The sequence below is a fragment of the Chrysochloris asiatica genome, unplaced genomic scaffold (genome assembly GCF_000296735.1).
Source record: "Chrysochloris asiatica unplaced genomic scaffold, ChrAsi1.0 scaffold00636, whole genome shotgun sequence".
Lineage (NCBI taxonomy): Eukaryota > Metazoa > Chordata > Mammalia > Afrosoricida > Chrysochloridae > Chrysochloris > Chrysochloris asiatica.
Window position 1 is genome coordinate 1 of NW_006409154.1, and position 18,503 is coordinate 18,503.

General features: G+C 46.7%; 1 protein-coding gene across 1 annotated transcript in view; it reads left to right on the forward strand.

Annotated features, from left to right (window-relative positions):
* The first annotated feature begins 2,766 nt into the window (after window positions 1-2,766).
* ALPK3 (alpha-kinase 3) overlaps window positions 2,767-18,503 on the forward strand; it is a 58,905-nt gene continuing 43,168 nt past the window's right edge. The window contains exons 1-3 of the mRNA XM_006877846.1: window positions 2,767-2,909; window positions 8,377-8,415; window positions 12,167-12,288. Of these exons, the coding sequence (XP_006877908.1) occupies window positions 2,767-2,909; window positions 8,377-8,415; window positions 12,167-12,288 (304 nt within the window). The remainder of the gene's footprint in view (window positions 2,910-8,376; window positions 8,416-12,166; window positions 12,289-18,503) is intronic.

The window sequence follows — 18,503 nt, forward strand, 5'->3', positions numbered from 1 at the left end:
CAATAAATAAATAATACATAATAATAAATAGGTTTAGAACCCTTACCTTATTTACTCTACAGACCTGATCTTACTCCTTCAGACGTATTTTTGTTCCCCAAACTCAAAGAATATTTAAAAGCACTTGATTTAAAACCCCTGAGTATGCCCAAACTACCATTTTGATGTTTTATTTGAGGATACATCAAAAAGTATTACTATAAAATCATTGTTATTGTTGTTGTTAGGTGCCATCGAGTTGGTACCGACTCATAGCCACCCTATGGACAGCAGAATGAAACACTGCCCGATCCTGGGCCAACCTCACTACTGTTGCCACGCTTGAGACCATCGATGCTGCCACTTGGCCATAGACACCTTTATTAAACAAAAATATCAAAATGTGAAACTACTGTTCATTGAAATATTCTCCAAGGAGGTCTATACTTCTTAGTGTAGTGGGTTAAGCACTGGGCCACAACAGTTAAAAACAATTAGCTAAGTCGAGCATTTTTCCAGCTGAAAGAACTGAAGAAAAATTCAAACCTTAATATGAGATATAGAAGGATAAAAGGAATACACAGGGTCATTGTACCAAAAAGAAATGGTTGATGTTCAGTCATTTCAAGAGCGAGCTTATGATCAAGAGTCAATGGTAAAGAAGGAAGAAGTCCAAGCGGCACTGAAGGTATTGACAAAGAACAAGGCTCAGGGAATTGATGGAATACAAATTGAAAAATTTCAACCAACTAATGCGTACAGGAGGCACTCACTCATGTACACCAAGAAATTTGGAAGACAGCTACCTGGAGTCCTGGTTTGGCACTGTGGGTTAATGCGCCAGACAGCAAAGCTGTTTGAACTGCAAGGTTGGTGGTTCAAGCTCACCAGCTGCTCCTTGGAAACCCTACACAGGGTCGCTATGGGTTGGAATCGAATCAACGGTACTCAACAACAGCAACTTGGCCAACTGGTTGGAAGAGATCTGTGTTTTGGCCCATCAAAGAGAGGTGATCCAGCTGAATGCAGAAATCATTGGATGATATCATTAATATTCATGCAAGCCCCTTAAATTCTCACTTTTCTTTCTTTTGCACATCGAGAAACCAATATCTGCACCTTAGACAACCACTCATGAGCTTCTCAGAACCCAGACACTATTCACCAAAGTAAGATATAGTAACACTGTCTTTGTGGACTGTGTTATGTTCATTGCCCAGGGATTCCCTAAGACTCTGGTCCTGAGCCCCCCTCTCCAGCAACTCATTGCATTAAGATGTCTGATAATTATCTAAGAGGTTTTCATCATTTGACTGCTGTATGCTTCCCCCACATTCATAGCTGTGTTTGCAGGAAAGGTAAATACCTATGTACAAATATCCTTTTTCAAACCTAGCACATTTTTTAAAAGCACAATGAGATTGATTTCATCATCAGTTATCTTACGAAAACCAAATTTGAAAAGCCACAATGTTGACTATTTAAAAATAACACTAGCATTCTTGATTGCTAGAGCTTTGTTAGCACTTCATTTATTTTTGTTAGCACTTTGGATGCAAGGAAGACTATGTTCAATTGCATGTAATAAGCTTAAAAAATTCTGTATATCAGTAGTGTAGAGCTCAGTATTATGAGATCAGTGGTCTGAAAATAGTTTTGTTGCATTAAAGAATCAAATGGTGTCTATGCTAAAAATGAAGGCAGTATTTTTTTTTTTAAACTATCAACTTTAAGTTACTGTTCACTGGTATTTGACTAAAATTCTCTAAATATTAATTTGTTCCTAGGGACTTTGAAACCAAAGTTACTGAAGCATTAAGAATGGACCTGTAAAACTTGCCTTTTAATAAAAATGTTGCGATGGCTCAACATAAATTATTGTTTTCGATCAACTACTCTTATAACAATGGAGTCCGGGTGTGGTGGTAGGATCAGAACTAGAGTGTGAACCCAAAATTGGGCTGTTCAAACCCATTTGCTGCTCCTTGGGACCTCTATACAGGGTAGATATGTGTCCCAATGGAGTTGAGGGCATGTAACAACAAGGGCCTCAAATTAGGTTCCTTTGAAATGTCTGAAGGAGCAAGATCAAGGCAGTAGGATAGACGGATAAGATTTCTCATACCGCGGTCCTTGTTACCCTCAAAGAACGAGCATTTTGGTGATGGGAAAAAAAATCTCAGTTCAACTTTTCTGACCTTTTTCTCATCAATGCAGTTTTCCATTTTATTAAGATTTCTTTCTAACAAGGCCCCACAATTGTCCCATACCCTTTAAACAGAATCTATCCATATCGCCTCTTTGGGATTCCAAAAAAAACAGTCGCCTGTCTTTTGCAAAAAGGGACTGACTGGTGCTAAGAAGGAAGATTGGCCGGAAGTGGAGGTCCTAGGAACTCTTTGAAGGGGCTTTTCTGATTCTACATTTCAAGAACTGGGCATTCTGCCCTGCTCCAGAAGGCCACTCGGGGCTTCCTCCCTCTCCTCCCCCCCTCCCCCCGGGGCTCCCTGCACGTGGGGCCCTGGGCCGAGGGAATGAATGAATGAATCTGGTGGTCTGCAACTCAGGGCAAGGCAGGGCGAGGCAGGCGGGGCCCCTGCAGTCTGGCGCCCCCCGGCGCCTCGGCGGCCGCGCTTGGCCCGATCAGACGGGGAGGGACAGCAGCAGGTGACCGCGGGGCTATAAATAGGGGCTCTCGTCAGGCGCGGGCGGGCGGGCGCGGCGGCCGGTGGCGGGCAGGGACCAGGAGGGCAGGGGTCTGCAAGGCGGGCAGGGGCCGGCGGCGCCATGGTGTCGCGGAGGGTACTAAGCCGCGAGTGGGGCACAGGCCTACGGTCAGGGGCAGGGGACAACGGCGAGGATGACGGGCCTGTGTGGACCCCCAGCCCGACCAGTCGCAGCTACCTGCTCAGTGTGCGGCCAGAGACCAGGTGAGTCGTCTGCGGGGCCTGATGGACCTCAAGGGGGGTCCTACGCGCTGGCTGGAAGTGCCACGGGGTTGCTGGGACCCTGGACCTGGGGGCTGGCGCCCTCCACCTCTCTCAACTCGAAGGGCCAAGCCTGGGGACAGGCCTGAGTGGTCCCCGCTGGCTCTTCCACTCTTAAGGACGGAGATCTCTTCCTATTCAAGGTTCAATTTCGGGGTCATTTCATAGGCTGGGGCCTGAAGATTCTCCCTCTCTCCCTGTCCCTGGACACCCCTCACCCCACACCATGCCTCCACAGTAACTGGAATTCCAGTTGGTGATAAGGAAAGGCAGAGTGGCTGAAATTCCTCACTACTGGCAGGGAGGGGGAGCGCACTCCTCATGAGGGGCGGGTGCAAGGCTGCAGTGATGGGGGCCTGCTTAGCCCACAGGAAGGGAGCAAGATTCACCAAGAAGAAACTTTGTTGTTGTTAAGTGCCATTGAGTCGCTTCCAACTCATAGGTTTTGGAATAGGGTTTCCAAAGAGCAGTTGGTGAGTTTGAACCACCAACTTTGTGGTTTAAACCGGCCATTGTGGTCCGGTGCTTATCCCAGAGGACCACACCAGGACTCCTGTGACTCATAGCAACCCTGTAATAAACCTTATGTAAATAAGCTTCCTCTGGCCAGGACCTTTGGTCTTCCCCAAGACCCTGTGGGAGCTAGGATGCCGAGCTAGTTGGTCTTGTCTAGAAATGTCCTTGATTGAGAGCTTATGGCTCTGAGAGAGCCGATTGCCCTGCCCCATATGGGATAGTTCAGTGCCAAGGAGGGGGTCTAACTGATGTTCTAAATGATACTCTTTCTTCCAAGAACTTAAAGAAATGTTGAGGTTTTGTTTGAAGAGCTAGGCTAATCACAGACACACAGATAGACAGTAGAGAAGTGTACAGGCACTCAAAGGCACGCAGACACACCCAGACATGAATGTTGCCATGGAGATGGGTACTTCCTGCCCCCTGTGGGCCGCTCAGTTTTCCTTCCAGTTCTGGAGCCTGCTTTCTCCAGGGAAATGTGACAGTTTGACTATTGAAAGGGTGGTTGCTTCATCTCCCCAGAACTTGGCTTGTTCTCGATTATGCAGAAAGCAGCCCCTCCTTTTTAAGAAGCTGTGTCTGGACCTCTTGTCCTCTGTCCCAAAAACACACATCAAGGACATTTAGGAAAAGCCCCAGAAACTTCCTCGTGGATTGGCTGAGTCCTATTGACCTTGGAGTTGGGAAAGTTCAGTTGTAACCGGAACCGGTTTCTGCATAAAACTCGTCAAATGGTGTCACATGTCTGAGGCAGGGCTGAGGGCTGGTGTTAGTGACTGAGTCAGATGCTACAAGGCCCCTGACTGCCAATAAAGAATACCTCTTCCTCCCAGCCACTGGCGCTCCAGAAAACCTTGAATGAAATGTGAGCATTTACAGCAGTCCTTGGTGACACCCGTTTATGGGGGTCTTATATTTGTCTCAATTGTTTTGCCTCTGGACTCGGGTCTTTGTCAATACAAGAGGTGGACGCAGAGTACTTCTTGGGGACGGCAGTAATGGAAGGAGGAGAGGGAGAGAGAGAAAAGGAAAGGAAACTTGAATATTGAGAATGGGGAGGGGAAGATGTCTGAGTCGTTAGGACAGAGGCTGCTGAGAGAGTGGAGATAGTGAGGCAATCTGGCCGAGCAGTTGTGTGGTTGTTGTTGTTAAGTGCTGTCGAGTCAGTTCTGACTCATAGAGACCCTGAATAGGGTTTCTGAGAAGCGGCTGGTGAGCTTGACCCACTGACCGTGTGGCTCAAACCAACCTTGCAGCCCAGCGCATTAACCATAGCAACATACTAGGTCTCCAGTTGTGTGGTAGATGAATCTTAATTACACACCCGAGGAGCACAAAGAAGTGTTCCAACCTGAGAGTTCGAGGAAGGATAGAAGTGACTTGACTTAAATCCCCTATGGACTTTAATGGGAATGTTCTTAAAAAGAGACTTTTCATCAAGCCTTTGGAGAAGGCATGGCATGGCCGTGGTAAGAAGATTTTCTAGCCCAAGACTCTGGGCTGTGCTTTGCCCCTGTTCCTGCTAGCTGGCCACTGACCCCAGCAGGTCATGAGGAACAAGTTGAGTTAAATTCTTAGGAAAAGTCTCTGGCCAAAGAGAGGAGAGTGTGGTTGGGGTGTTCATTGGGGAGAGTTTCCAGTTCTCTGGCCAAGCTTGACTTGGGTTGAAGTAGATGACAACAGTCCAGTGTCCCTCAGCAGACCCCCACTCCCTATGGGGGTGGGAAGAGCCCCATGAGATAAGTGAGAAAGCACATCCTGGGAGGCGATCCCTAGTTCCAGCCCCCATTCACTGTGTTCTCAAGAGTCCTCACTATCCCAGGGTCCTGACTGAGAGGTGAGCCCAGGCTAATTCACTCTGGGCTCCAATGTTTTTCAGGCCTACCTCTATACATATTTATCAGAGAGCTCTTGAAACATCTTTCTGGTGGGCCCTTGTGAGGATGGGCTGCCCTTGAGAGCTGATGGACAGCTGGCTTGGGGCAGGGGAGCCAGAAACCTTGGTTCAGGGTCCCAACTCTCCTCCCCATCTCTGTCTCTGGAGGAGTTTCTAGTCCATAATCAGCTCAAGGATGTTTCCAATACCCACTGGAGTCAGCCATCTACCAGGTAGATAGTTCCACCAGACAATATAGGCCCAGCCCCTTAGGCCGCTGGTCTAGAGTGCGTTACCCCTATGGGATGGGACGGTGTGGTAGGCTAGGGTGGGTTAAGGAACCACTTGCTTCTGAGGACCAGAAGTCCCTTATTTTTCGAGGCCCAGTCAGGCTCAGAGGAGCAGCAGAGTCTGTGACATCCCCATAGAGAGCTTTATAATGTCTGCTGCATTGCTTGGGTCAGGGAGGTCACCTAAGGGGCCCAGGGAAACTGAAGCATCAAGCCAGGACTTCCCAAGGGCCTTTTATGTCCCAGAATCTATAAAAACCAGTCAAGAGTAGAAGGTCCCCAGCTTCCATGACTGGTCTCTTACCCTTTCACCAGGCCCACATCTCTCCTTATGTGAAGAGGTCCCTTTCTGGTCCTAGATTCCTGTTATGTAAAACTAAAGGTTTAAACTTTAAGGTTTCTCTGCCCCAGCATTTGATGTCTCCAATGCAGACTTTGTTAGAGGTAGTAACCTTACCTGTCTCTTACCTAATCAGCAGGGTACAGGCAGGAAACCCAAGCATAAAGCCCAGAGAAAGAGAAGAAATGGAGCCAGAAAACAGAGCATCCCAACCAGAGAGTTTCAGGAAGGATGTGTGGAGAGAGGGAAGGTCACCATCTCAGCCCAGTCCCTTGCCCATTTGCAGGTGGAGCCTGTGAAATTTGTCCTTGTCCTCTCTAAATTCAAGAGCTGATTCACTCCCTCTCCTCCCTAGAAAAGAAATCCAGACCTAACAAAGTAGAAGTTTCTCAGCTCTAAGGAGAAGGGGCTAAAGGAAGTTCATAGTCAGGAAAGGATGGAGTTGGCCAGTCTTGGACTCATGGAAAGTTCTGCCCACACAGCCTCCAGGGGGTTTAAACAACCTCTTAGCAAAAGCAGCTGCGCTTTGGCTTCCTTCTTCCCTTGTTTTCTGGAGCACCAGCTCCCTCTGGGGGGCAAGACCCTTCTTATTTGAAAGATGTTTTTTCTGTCTTTCCCTCCTTGCCTCCTATTCTTCCGTCTCTAAAACAGTCAATACCCACTGTATAAAGAGCTCTGGTAGCCCAGTGGATTACGACCTGAGCTGCTAATCCAAAGGTCAGAAATTTAATCTACCAGCCACTCCACAGAAGAAAGATGAGGCTTTTTGCTCCCGTAAAGATTTGTTGTTGTTGTTAGGTGCCATCAAGTTGGTACCGACCCATAGCTACAGCCTTGGAAACTATACAGGGTCACTGAGTCAGAACCAACTCCACAGCACATAACCACCACCGCCACCATCCAACCATTGTGTGCCTAGCACTGTGCTAGCTACCCAAGGTATGGATGAGCTAGATTTGAAGGCTGGGTGGACAGCATTTAGTTGAACTGTAAGGAAGGAAGGCAGGCTTTCCAAGTGGACATGTTCATGCCAGTGCAGGGACAGGGCAGGCTGAAGTAGAACATAAATGGTGGAAAGTAGAGGGAATGATGGTTATAATGGGGTTAAGAGCCTATCAGGAAGGGCCTTAACTACCCAAAGAGTTGAGACTCAATACAGTAGACAGTGGGGGAATTGTAGCATTTTGGTCAGAGAAGTAGTATGGTGTAAGGGATAAGGAGAAAGGAGCTGAGGTGGTCATCAAATATGGAACCTAGAATGAGGGACTGGAGTGGAGAAAAAAGAAGGAAGGGTCAAGAATTGGTGGCTGACTTGGCTTGGAGGATGGGAGAGGGAGGAGTCCCTGATGGCAGGTTTTAAGTTTAGGTGTTTGGGAGGATGAGAATGATGGTGGGATCCGCAAACTCAGGAGGACTCCGGGGAAGTTGATTTTGGGGAAAAGGACGAGTTTGGTTGTGTGATTAGAAAAAGACAGGACCTCAGGGGAGCTTTCTTGTGATTTGAAATGTGGACCTCGAGTGCCATTGAGGTGCAGGCCAAGCTACAGATAAAAAGGGAACATTTTTTCTCAAGGTAGATATGGCTGAAGAGAAAGAGTTTGGATAGGGTCGCCCTGAGAATTCACCAAGAGTTCAATGGAGAAATTTTGTTTTGGAACGGTAGAGGGAGAACTCAAAGTTGGCTCATCCCAAGTGGGCTGTCCAGTGTGGGCCTTCATCCCTCGGTGGTCTACCCGTTTCAGCTGGTATCTGCTGTCATCTCCCCAGGCAGGTGGGATGATGGAGCCCCAAGGCCAGGGGGCTTTGAGCTGCCCTGACTGAGCGGGTGCCTCCGGCTCTTCCTGGAATTAACCGCTTTGTTTTCTTCTCTTATCCATTCTCGCAGCTGATTTGCCTGGTGTGGTCTCCTTAACCAAACCTTAACATATTAATGGTGGGTATCTATTTCCTACTTTGCCAGGAGATTTCCAGGATTGGGACGTCTTCTTCCCCAAAAGGCCCAGGGATGAAGCAGGAGCTGCCCTGGGCTGGTGTGCCTCGGGGCCGGGAAATGTGTGAGGTAGCTGTCAGCCCTTCTCTTTAGGGCACTGACCCAGGTACCTGGGGCACACCTTTCTCAAAGTGTCACCCCAGGGGATCTCCCTCCTACCTAACCATTTTCTTGGATTCTGCTGCATTTTACCAGCTCTTGATTCCAGATACGTTGGTGTCCGATGGTGAGGCCACTTGCTAGCCGGAGCAGGCCAACTAAGACAGCTGGTCCCTTTTAATAGAAAGGCCTCTGGGCCCCAGATGGTGGCCGGTTAATACTTTGCAACTGTTGTTGATTTCGCCTCCTCCTCTCCTTGCTTTTTTGGCCTAATCATTCCATTTGCTGTTTTTGCTTAGCTTATCAAGCAGCCGGTTGTCTCACCCCAGCTCTGGAAGGTAAACGCATATTGCATTACATTTCTCGGACTGCCTTTTTTTCCTTGGGTCTGGGTGATGGAGGGGCCACTGGGTGACTGCTTGTGCACTAACCAGGCTGCATGGGGTGAGGGGAGGGCTGGAAGGTGAGTGGGGGCGGCTATGAGAGGCTACTCACGTGAGCATGGATCTCACAGGGACCAGGGCTGATGTTTGCATGGGCCATTTGGAAGTAGTGCAAGGACCCGGGAAGAGAGATATGGTCAGGGGTCCCTGAGATGCTTGCAACAAGAGCTCTGTGCCCCAGGGAGAGACACCATGGCAAGGCAACAGGGAGCCACTGGTCACATGATCCACCTCTTCCCTAACCTGGGTTTCCATGGTCTCTGTAACCACAAATCCAGGTTTGACACCCTTTCGCCTTTCTTATATGACCACTACCTTTTAAAAATATCTTGTCTTTAATCCTTAAGTTCTCCTTTTACTACCGCTTTTTCACAATTTTCCCTTCCTTCGACTCTTGCTCACTCCTGCTAACCATGGCTGTGGTGATGTCTGGCAACACCGTGTGAGCAGGTCGCTGCACTGGTCAGATCTGCTTTAGAAACAGGCCCAGGGCTGGGGTTTGCTGGTGGAGGATGGTTGAGGACTGTCCTCTTGCCTCCTGAGCTGGGGACAGCTCTCTACCTCTGGCTGAACTGACTGTTATGATCAAAGTGGGAACATTTCTTGGCTACTTCCCACCACTTGGGCCTCATCCCAGACTCTGGTAGGTTTTGGGGGAGTTGGCTGCAGTTTCTTTACACAGAAAGATTTCTGAGTAGCTCACGGAGCTGTGAATAGCTGACAGTGCCTAAGACATTGTTAGCACCCACCAAGTATGTGGTCATTTGGTGAGAGAAAACACTGGAAGATCTTTGTTCTGAGGGCGCACAGTCAGAAGGAGGTGGAAAGAAGTGACACTAACTAGTTCAAAGCAGAGTATAGAAAGTGCTGAAAGAGACAAGATGTGGAGGTTTACTTAAAACGAGGTAAATAATCAAACCTATGGGCAAAGTCACGGCTCCTTTGAACACCATGTAAACCAAGGATGCTGGTGTTCTTTAGAGACATGTGATTAGGACATGATATCCTTATGAGCTCACAGAATTGGCAGGGCTTGGAGATGTCAGAGTGGGATGAGACCATTTCCAGATGTGTAGACTTCCTGGCTTTCCAGGGAATTGGATGTAACACACTAAGAGGCTGTCCCATATGTGTGGTTTGGAGGATGAAGACAAGAAGCTTGTGGCAATGAGAAGCTGCGTGACATTCGGTAGACAGTATGCAGTGACTCTCCCTTTCCCCTCAAACACACCCCAAGCCCACGCCACTGGAGGGCTTTCCTCTAGTCATGTTTCAACTGTTACTTATGATTTTCAAACATAAGCATGTTTAGAAAATAATATAATTTAGGACCTACTGTGGGGAGTTTGAAAAGATACATGTTCTTTCCCATTCACAAAGAATAATGAGACAAATAACTATCTATTGTTGAATTTCTATCACTTGTCTCTGCAGATTTTCTTCAAGTGTAGTTCTCATATTTTTCTCTTACCCAAAAGCTGACATGATTTTCTCAAGATTTGCCCAAACAGTTTCATCCCTAAAAGTCTAAACTAAATATTGGATTCAGGGTCATGTTCATGGGTAAGGTAGGAATCAAAATATGTTGGGAGGGTAGAATTAGGGGGTTTCTGAATTAGTTATTGTTGTTGTTAAGTGCCGTCGAGTCGGTTCCAACCCGTAGCAACCCTGTATAGGGTTTCCGAGGAGTGACTGGTGAACTTGAACCACCGACCTTGCAGGAATTAGTTATAGAGCCATAAAAGTCAGATTCCTATCAGCAATTACAGCAATGTGGTGTCTCTAGAAACTGTGGTTGAGATTTGGTATAGCCCAAAGTCAGAAATTGCTGTTAGTATGAAAGGTGCTAGAAGTTCTGTTTTGTTTTCAATCTTACTTCCTGAGTGTTCAGGGCGTGGAGAACGTGTGTCCCGAGCCTATGATCTTCTGTTTTCTGATTGGTTTAAGAGGGAAATGAAAGGAAGTTTATTGAACAGAGTCCTATGCAAGAATGTTTCATTGTTTTATGAAAGTCTAACTGCAGACCCAACTCAAGTGTTCTAGTTTGTGGGGTTGGAATCCCTTTTCTGTGGCGTCTTTGTGGGGCCTCAGGGCTCCTGCCATCTCCCTGAATGTATGGCATCTGCGCTCCTGTGGAAAATGCCCCAATCAGTCTAGAAAGCTTACTTGATTCCACACTCTTCCTGGGATGCAACCTTCCTCCTCACACTTAAGGAGGTCTGGTAGCGTAGTGGTTACGAATCGGGCTGCGAACCGCAAAGTCAGCAGTTTGAAACTACCAGCCACTCCGCGGGAGAAAGATGAGGTTTTCTGTTCCCGTAAAGATTTACAGCCTCAGAAACCCTGGACAGGGTCGCTATGGGTCGGAACTGACTCCACGGCACTTAACAACAACAATATATAAACATGAGATACTGAATGTGGAACCTACCTCTCCAAGTATGTAGGCTGTAGATTCTGTTTACTTGTGTTCCTACCCAAGAAGTAAAGAGGACAGATACACTTTGCCCTTGGGTGACCACCCTCTCATCCGAGGCACAGAGAAGGACTCCTTTGTCACTCATGGTTCCTCCTGCTTCTCCTCACTTTGCCCCCTCACAGTCTTCTCTGCTGCTCACATCAGGTGTGTGTGAGGAGGGGGAGCAGGGCTGGGTACAGACGATGCACCACACACCTGGCTACATGGTTGCGCTTCATGCCTAGGAATGGACTTGTGTCTCTGCTGGCCCATGAAAGTGGTTTGGCATGGTGGTTTGTTTCCTGAGCCCAGGAAGGAGAAATCTGTGAGCCCTGAGCATTGTTGATGAGTTTGCCATGAGCTCAGTAAGTGCACAGATGTCAAGGGAAGTAAATCCCCTGGTTTTGCAGGGTAGAACTATTTGTGGCTCGGTAGTCCATCTGGTTGGTTCTAGAGCAGCCAGTCATGTATTGCAGCATATTGCTCCCAAGGATAGACCAAGGGAGCCATGACTGGCTCTCCACTGAAGGTCCAGAGCCTTGTTGGGGTCAGAGTGCTTTTGAGTCTCTCTTTTCTGATATACCTGGGCATTAGCATCCACATTTGATTGTGGGCCCTTGACAATGGCTGACTTCTTTGTCCACTATGAATTTGTGCTCACAAATGCCAGAGTTTTTCTTTGGAGCCCAAGCTCCAAGAGGGGCTCCTGAGCTCTTAGGACCTCTGTCTCCTTGAAAGTTGCCAGCTTTTCCCTCTTTGGCATGGATGGAAGCTGCTGTGCTGGGGGCTTCATCCCAGAGACTTGATATATACATGTGTGTGTCTTCCCTATGCACAAAGAGATGACAAGGAAACTGTGAAGCAAGGCCCCCAGTGGGGGTGGGGTAGGGATACCTAGTTTGAAGACTGGCCTGCTCAGGACCTTGGCCTGTGGTCAGCAGCCTGCCTGTTGTACTGGGCCTAGGCTAGGATTCCATTCTGCTCCTGGGCATCATCCCTGACCCTGACCTGGCCATGAGTCCCAGACGCCCTTGAAGGAAGAGTTGCCCAGACGCTGTGGCCATGGCCATGGCCGTGGGATGATGGATGGACATTGCAAAGGTAGAGATGTAAGCTGCCCCTAACAATGCCAGGCTGTGGTATATTTTGGGGGAGGGCTGCTCTGAATAGCTCTTTGCCTTTTCCTAGGAGCACCTTCTGCTCCATCATTGCTCAGCTAACAGAGGAGACCCAGCCGCTATTCGAGACCACGCTCAAGTCCCGGGCTGTGTCCGAGGACAGCGACGTGCTGTTCACCTGCATCGTCACAGGTAAAGAGGCTGTCTGTGTGCTCTGTGCCAGGACCTCTGTACAGAGCAGGGCCCAAGGAGGCTGTGGGAACTGGCATGGTGTGAAAGCTGACCGTGTGCATAAAACTATGCAAGTTGACATTTGCTTCCTTCCCTTTCTCCCCAGTTTAATCTCTGTGTGGGCTGGGTCCCTTTCTCCTACCATTCTGGGCCACATACACACCTTGCACTTCTCCTTCAAAACCTGTACTTAATACAGGCTCCTCACTCTCAGGTATACATACATGTCTGATGAATTTTAGTTTCAAGAACAGACATTCTCAGATTAAAAGAGAGTTTTGAGGCCCTCTCCCTGAGTGACCCATTTTACAGATGAGTAGTTTGAAGCTTGAGAAACTCAAGATTAAGAGGGAGTAAAGTCAGGTTATGAGTACGGAGTCTAGAGCTGGACTCAGATCCTGGCTCATCCTCTTCCAATCATAAGACGTTGTTGTTAAGTGCCATTAAGTTGATTCTGACGTGTTGTGACCCTGTATACGGGTTCAAGGAGTGATGCTGGTGGTTTGAACTACCACCTTGTCATTAGGAGTCAAGTCCTTATGCTACAGTGCCACACCAGGACTCCATAATCATAGGACATCCGGTTACGTAATCTCTTTGCCCCTCAGTTAACTCATCTGTAAAGTGGGAATAATAATAACACTTCTTTTATAGGGGGGTTTTTGTGAGGATTGAATGAATTAATGCTTGCAAAAATATTTGGAATAGCCCCTGCCATATAGTAAGTATCATATAAGTGCTAAGTTCATTGTTGTTGTGTTGTTGTCAAGTGCTGTCGAATTGGTTCTGATTTATAGTGAACCTGTACAGAGTTTCCAAGGAGTAGTTGGTGAGCTTGAACTGCCAACCTTGTGGTCAAACAAACCTTACAGTCTAGCACATTAACCCATAGCGCCACATCAGGATTCTGCTAAATTCATTAAGACTGTCTCTATTTGCATATGACTAAGTGTGGAGTTGCAGGATAAAGCACTGGACTACAAGGTCAGTTTGAACTACAAGGTCAGTGGTTCAGATCCACCAGTCGCTCCTCAGAAACCCTACACAAGTTCGCTATGAGTCACAGCTGACTCTACAGTACGTAACAACCACAACACGCTCAATAATACGATTGGAGGCAACAGGGAGCCAGTTGGCAGACTAGAAAGCAGAGTGATGCTCTTTGGAGGGGGAGTAATAGAAGGGTGGGCATACTGGGAAGTTGGCTCCAGGCATTGCTCCTCCACCACACATCCAAGCAGAGCCTTCTGTTGTACCAAGCTGCCGCACGGGGTGGAGCTGGGAAGGGAGAGGGCAGAACATGGGCAGCTGCCCTCCCAGCTCAGCATCCGCAGCTCAAGGTTTCCACTGAGGGCCTGTTTGCTCTGTAACTCAAGGACATTGGGTCAGAGACTTGTAGATGGATTCCAGCTATGACATTCCCTGTTTTGGGGGAACTTGTGTAGGCATTGGGTTCCAATGAGTAGTTTTCATTATTACCCTGATCCTCTGAGCTTTAGGCTGAGGACTCCCTGCTCCAACGGACACAGAGCTATGCCTGCATCCATTACCTTTGTACATCTTGCAAAGTTCATCTATTTCTGTTGTCATGGAGTTCCTATAACAACCCTGTGAAGTAAGTATTATTATTAGTTAGGAGGAAACTGGGAGGGGTTAGGTGACTTGCCAACATCCACAAAGCTAGTGAGGAGGAGCTACTACTTTGCCTCTCCATGGTGTCAGACACTGCTGGTCCCTGCCTGCATTTCCTACACTATTGTGACACAAGTTTCTAGAAAAACTCAGCGCTTTCAGAACCCCATGCTGTTACATATGCTGTTTTCTCTGCATAGAATTCCCTTCTTTTTGATGATTTGATTTTATCAAAATAATATACACACAAAATTAAAGACTTCAAATGATACTAAAAGGCCTATATCAGCAGTTTGCCACCTCCCATCAGTTTGTCTTTCCAGATGTAACTGTTTTCACATTTTATCTGTTTTCCTCTGGGGTGCATCCATTTTTATAATGCTAAGTAATAATGTGAATAAGGAAGACCGTAGAAGAATTGGTGCCTTTGAGTTATGATGTTGGAGGAGAATATTGAAAGTGCCACTGGCTGCCAAAAGAACCAATAGATCCGTTTTGGAAGAAGTGCAGCCAGAGTGCTCCTTAGAGGCCAAGATAGCCAAACTTCATCTCTCATACTTTGGACATATTGTCAGGAGGGACCAGTCTCTGGAGAAGGGTATCATGTTTGGTAAGGTGGAGGTTCAGAGAAAAAGAGGAAGACCCCCAAAGAGATGGATTGGCCAAGTGGCAGCATCGATGGACTCAAGCATGGCAACAGTAGTGAGGTTGGCCCAGGATTGGGCAGTATTTCGTTCTGTTGTGCATAAGGTCGCTATGGGTCAGTACCGACTTGATGGCACCTAACAACAACAACAACAATGAGTAATAATGTGTGTCCTGGGGACTCACACTGTAGGAGAAGCACTGGACTGCTAACCACCAGGTCTGCGGTTCAAACCCACCATCTGCTCCTTGGAAATCCTATACAGAATCACTATGGATCGGAACTGACTCGATGGCACTTAACAAGTAATATGTGAATAAAGCTAATGTTTAAATTTTCAATTTTAGATCTTCTCTTTAGTCTTCTGTTATGGTGGACAAGGAATTCACTCTCTTAGGTCATGATTTTCTTTGTTATTCCTCACATATCCTCTTAATATAAACCAAAACCAAACCCATTGCTGTCGAGTCCATTCTGATTAGTCAAGACCCTAATGGACAGAGTAGAACTGCCCCCTAGCATTTCCAAGGCCGCCATCTTTACAGAAGTGGATTGTCTCATCTTTCTCCTGTGGAACTGCTGACCTTTTGGTTGGCAGCCTGGTGCTGAACCCACTGCCTCACCAAGGCTCCTTCCCTCTCAATATAGTTACAGCATCATTTGCTAAATCATACTTAATGTGTATTTCATTATGCCTATGCCAATATATTTTATAACTGAACATTATAGTATATTGTGATTCTGTTTCTTCTGTTTTTCTAATAGTCAATACTTGCCTTCAGTTTTTCATCTGTTTCATTTTCTTGTATCTATTCCATTCTTTTCCTTAGACTTTCTAATAAATATTAGACTTTCTAATAAAGGTTATTAGAAAGTCTAATAACCCCCTAATACAGATTGCTACAAGATCAATGTTAACAATAACCTATCAGTTACTTTCCTTGGAACCATCTGTCTTACTCTGCTGTTTGGACTGGTGGTCTTCTAAGTCTGGTACACAGCTGTTACCTTGGGTTTTTCCTTTGCCTGTCTCCTGGATTGGATTCCGTTTCCTGGATCTCCTGTCCTGGCCTTTCTTGGCTCCATTGAAAGACATTCTTCAGCAGTTTTCATCAGGTCCTGAGGCTGGTTCAGCATCAGAGGGCATGGTGATGACAGTGCTCCTCTAAGTTCCTCTTCTCCAGTATGATTGAGCTGTCCTCTGTGTCTGATGCTCACTTGTCATCCTAGGCTTTCCCTTTGTCATCATCCTGTAGGATCCCTCTCCTGTGATGAATGTTCTGGCATCTTTATTACACATTTTCCTCTTTGGTTTGCATTCTTGTTTTGATGGATTCTTAGAACTCTTCCAAAATGTTTTTCTTGATGGAGTGTTTGGCTTATTCTTAGTCCACAGTTTTGCTTTCCCAAATAGTAAATCTCACCTTTGGCTGAGGTAAGGAAGAAACCATCAGTCACACAGGGGTATGTAGTGAGGAGATTAAGAGATCGAATTGCTTCTTAAGTAACTTTCAACCGACCTCCTTCCCTTTGCTTCCCATTCCAAAGCTACCTGGGTGCCAAGTCGTATGCCTTTTGAGAATTTCCTGGTATTAAAAGGGTCATTTTCAGTTCTCCCCACTGCTAGTTAAGGGTTAAGCTTCCTTGGGTCTGCTAAATCTTTCTCCATTTGTCTTATGTGTTTCCTACCTTTCAAAATGTGTTGTTTCTCTTGTTGTCCTTGCCTGCGCTCCCCATCTTTGTGGTCATGTATCCTTTTTTTAAAAAAATCCACTCTAGTGGGTTTTAGGGAAGGAGTAAAAATATGAGGGTAAGTAAAATAGCATCACGAGAAAGTCATAGAAACTTTGTTAAACAAAAATATCAAGATGTGAAGCTATTGTTTCTTGACATATTCTCCATCTAGGTCTATACATTTTTAGTGGTGGTGTTTCCATATCTCTAACTCTTCCCCAAGTCCTGGTGTGGCACTGAACAGCTAACCAAAAGATTGGTGGTTTAAACCCACCAACCGCTCCTCGGAAACTCTATACAGGGTTACTCGATGGTACTGAGCAACAACAAAAGCCCTTCCCCACATCAAAACAGTACTTTTGACATCTTCAAGGGACTCAAATTGTGTTCCTTTTAACTGTTCTTTGAGTGTGGCGAACCAAGAGAAGGCTGAATGGGCAACATCAGGGTAGTAAGGTGGATGGGGTAAGATTTCCTAACAAAATTCTCTTAGGACACCTCTTGCTGCCTTTCAAGGATGAGCAGTTGCATTGTTGTGAATTCCTCAGCACAACTTTCCTGGTCTTTTTTCTCACTAATGCAGTTTTGTCTTGTTTAAACTTCTTAATGACTCCTTCCCTGTGGTCGTCCTGTGTCCTTTGAGGAAATATATGAAGATCATCTCTTTGAAATCCTAAAAAATCAGTTACCATAACCTTCTGTCTGAGCTGATGGCTCTGCCTTGAGTTTTACTGGCCCAGCAGGTCCCCTCAGGAGCCACTGTTTTGATTGGACCTTATTTTAAAGGCATCCTAAAGGGATTCCTGGTGTGGCTCTGTGGGCTAATGCATCAGACTGCAAAGTCATTTGAACTGCGAGATCAGTGGTTCAAGTTCACCAGCTTCTCCTTGGAAACCCTATACAGGGTCACTATGGGTTGGAATTGACTCGACAGCAGTTAACAACAACAACAATGAGACTAAGGCAGGTGTATCATGAGAGAATTTGTCTGCAGCCATCCACTGTTTGCAAAGACGTGCTTAAACATGTTTTGCTTAGAATGAGCCTGTGCATATGTGAACTGGAATCCAGGAAAAGCTCTTGCTTGGTCCTTTGTGGCACAGTTTCTTTGTTTACACTTCTTTTTCTTAAGTAAGCCCATGCAATCTAGGCATGTGAGGCTAGGCAGCAATCCTGATGTCTCTTGCCTGTCTGGAGCTAACACATCTGAGACACTCAGTACATTTTTGCCAACTGACCTGACTGTTCTGATGACAAAATTAGTATCTTTTCTACTTTTCACATTGCAACTCGTGCTGCAGGGTTGATACCTTGGTGACAGCAGCTGCTGTGGAGGCCTGGGGACACTGGAGAGGTCCAGGCATCAGAGGTGGCTCCCCATCACTCCTTCCATTCAGACCTTTGGAGTCATGAGCCCTGAGAGCCCTGTGGAGAACCAGACATGAGTTTGACTCATAAAATCCAAGGTTTTCTATTGACTCTGAATTCCAGTGTCATTGTGGGAATAGACTTTGCCCTATTTTCAGACCAACCCAAAGGAGAACATTTTCAGCCCCCTCAGTTGCCAAATACCCACGTTCATGCTGACCAGCCAGGACCACGGTCTTCTCAGGAGCCTCTCCAACACTAACATCTCAATCTCCATAACCCATACCTCAATCTATTGTTGAACCCCATCCTTCGTTCCTCTTCCGGTTCCCACATTCATCGAAAAACCTCAGCGTTCCTAATTTGTTTGTAGTTGATTAGGAAAAAGATCACCAGAGTCTACCATGTTTGTACATAATACACTAGTTTAAGCCTTCTCCAATTAGCAAGAAAAAACAAAGGCTATAGGGCAGGGGGCCGGTTCCTGTAGTTGGGAGAGCAGTGATGGAGAAGGGACAGAAAACAAAGAAACCACGGGTAGTAACCGGATCTCCTCAGTCCTGAGGTGTGGATGGTTGATGGATCTATGGCTGATACTGGTCTCCATGTGACCTTGGCCAGGAGATTCTGTCCTGTCGCCATGGAGATAGAGCCACCACACTCACTTTTCCTTCTCCCTCCCAGTCTGTTGTTGTTGTTGTTAGGTGCCAGTAAGTCGGTACTGACTCATTGCGACCTTATGCACAGCAGAATGAAACACTGCCCGATACTAGGCCAACCTCAATATTGTTGCCAC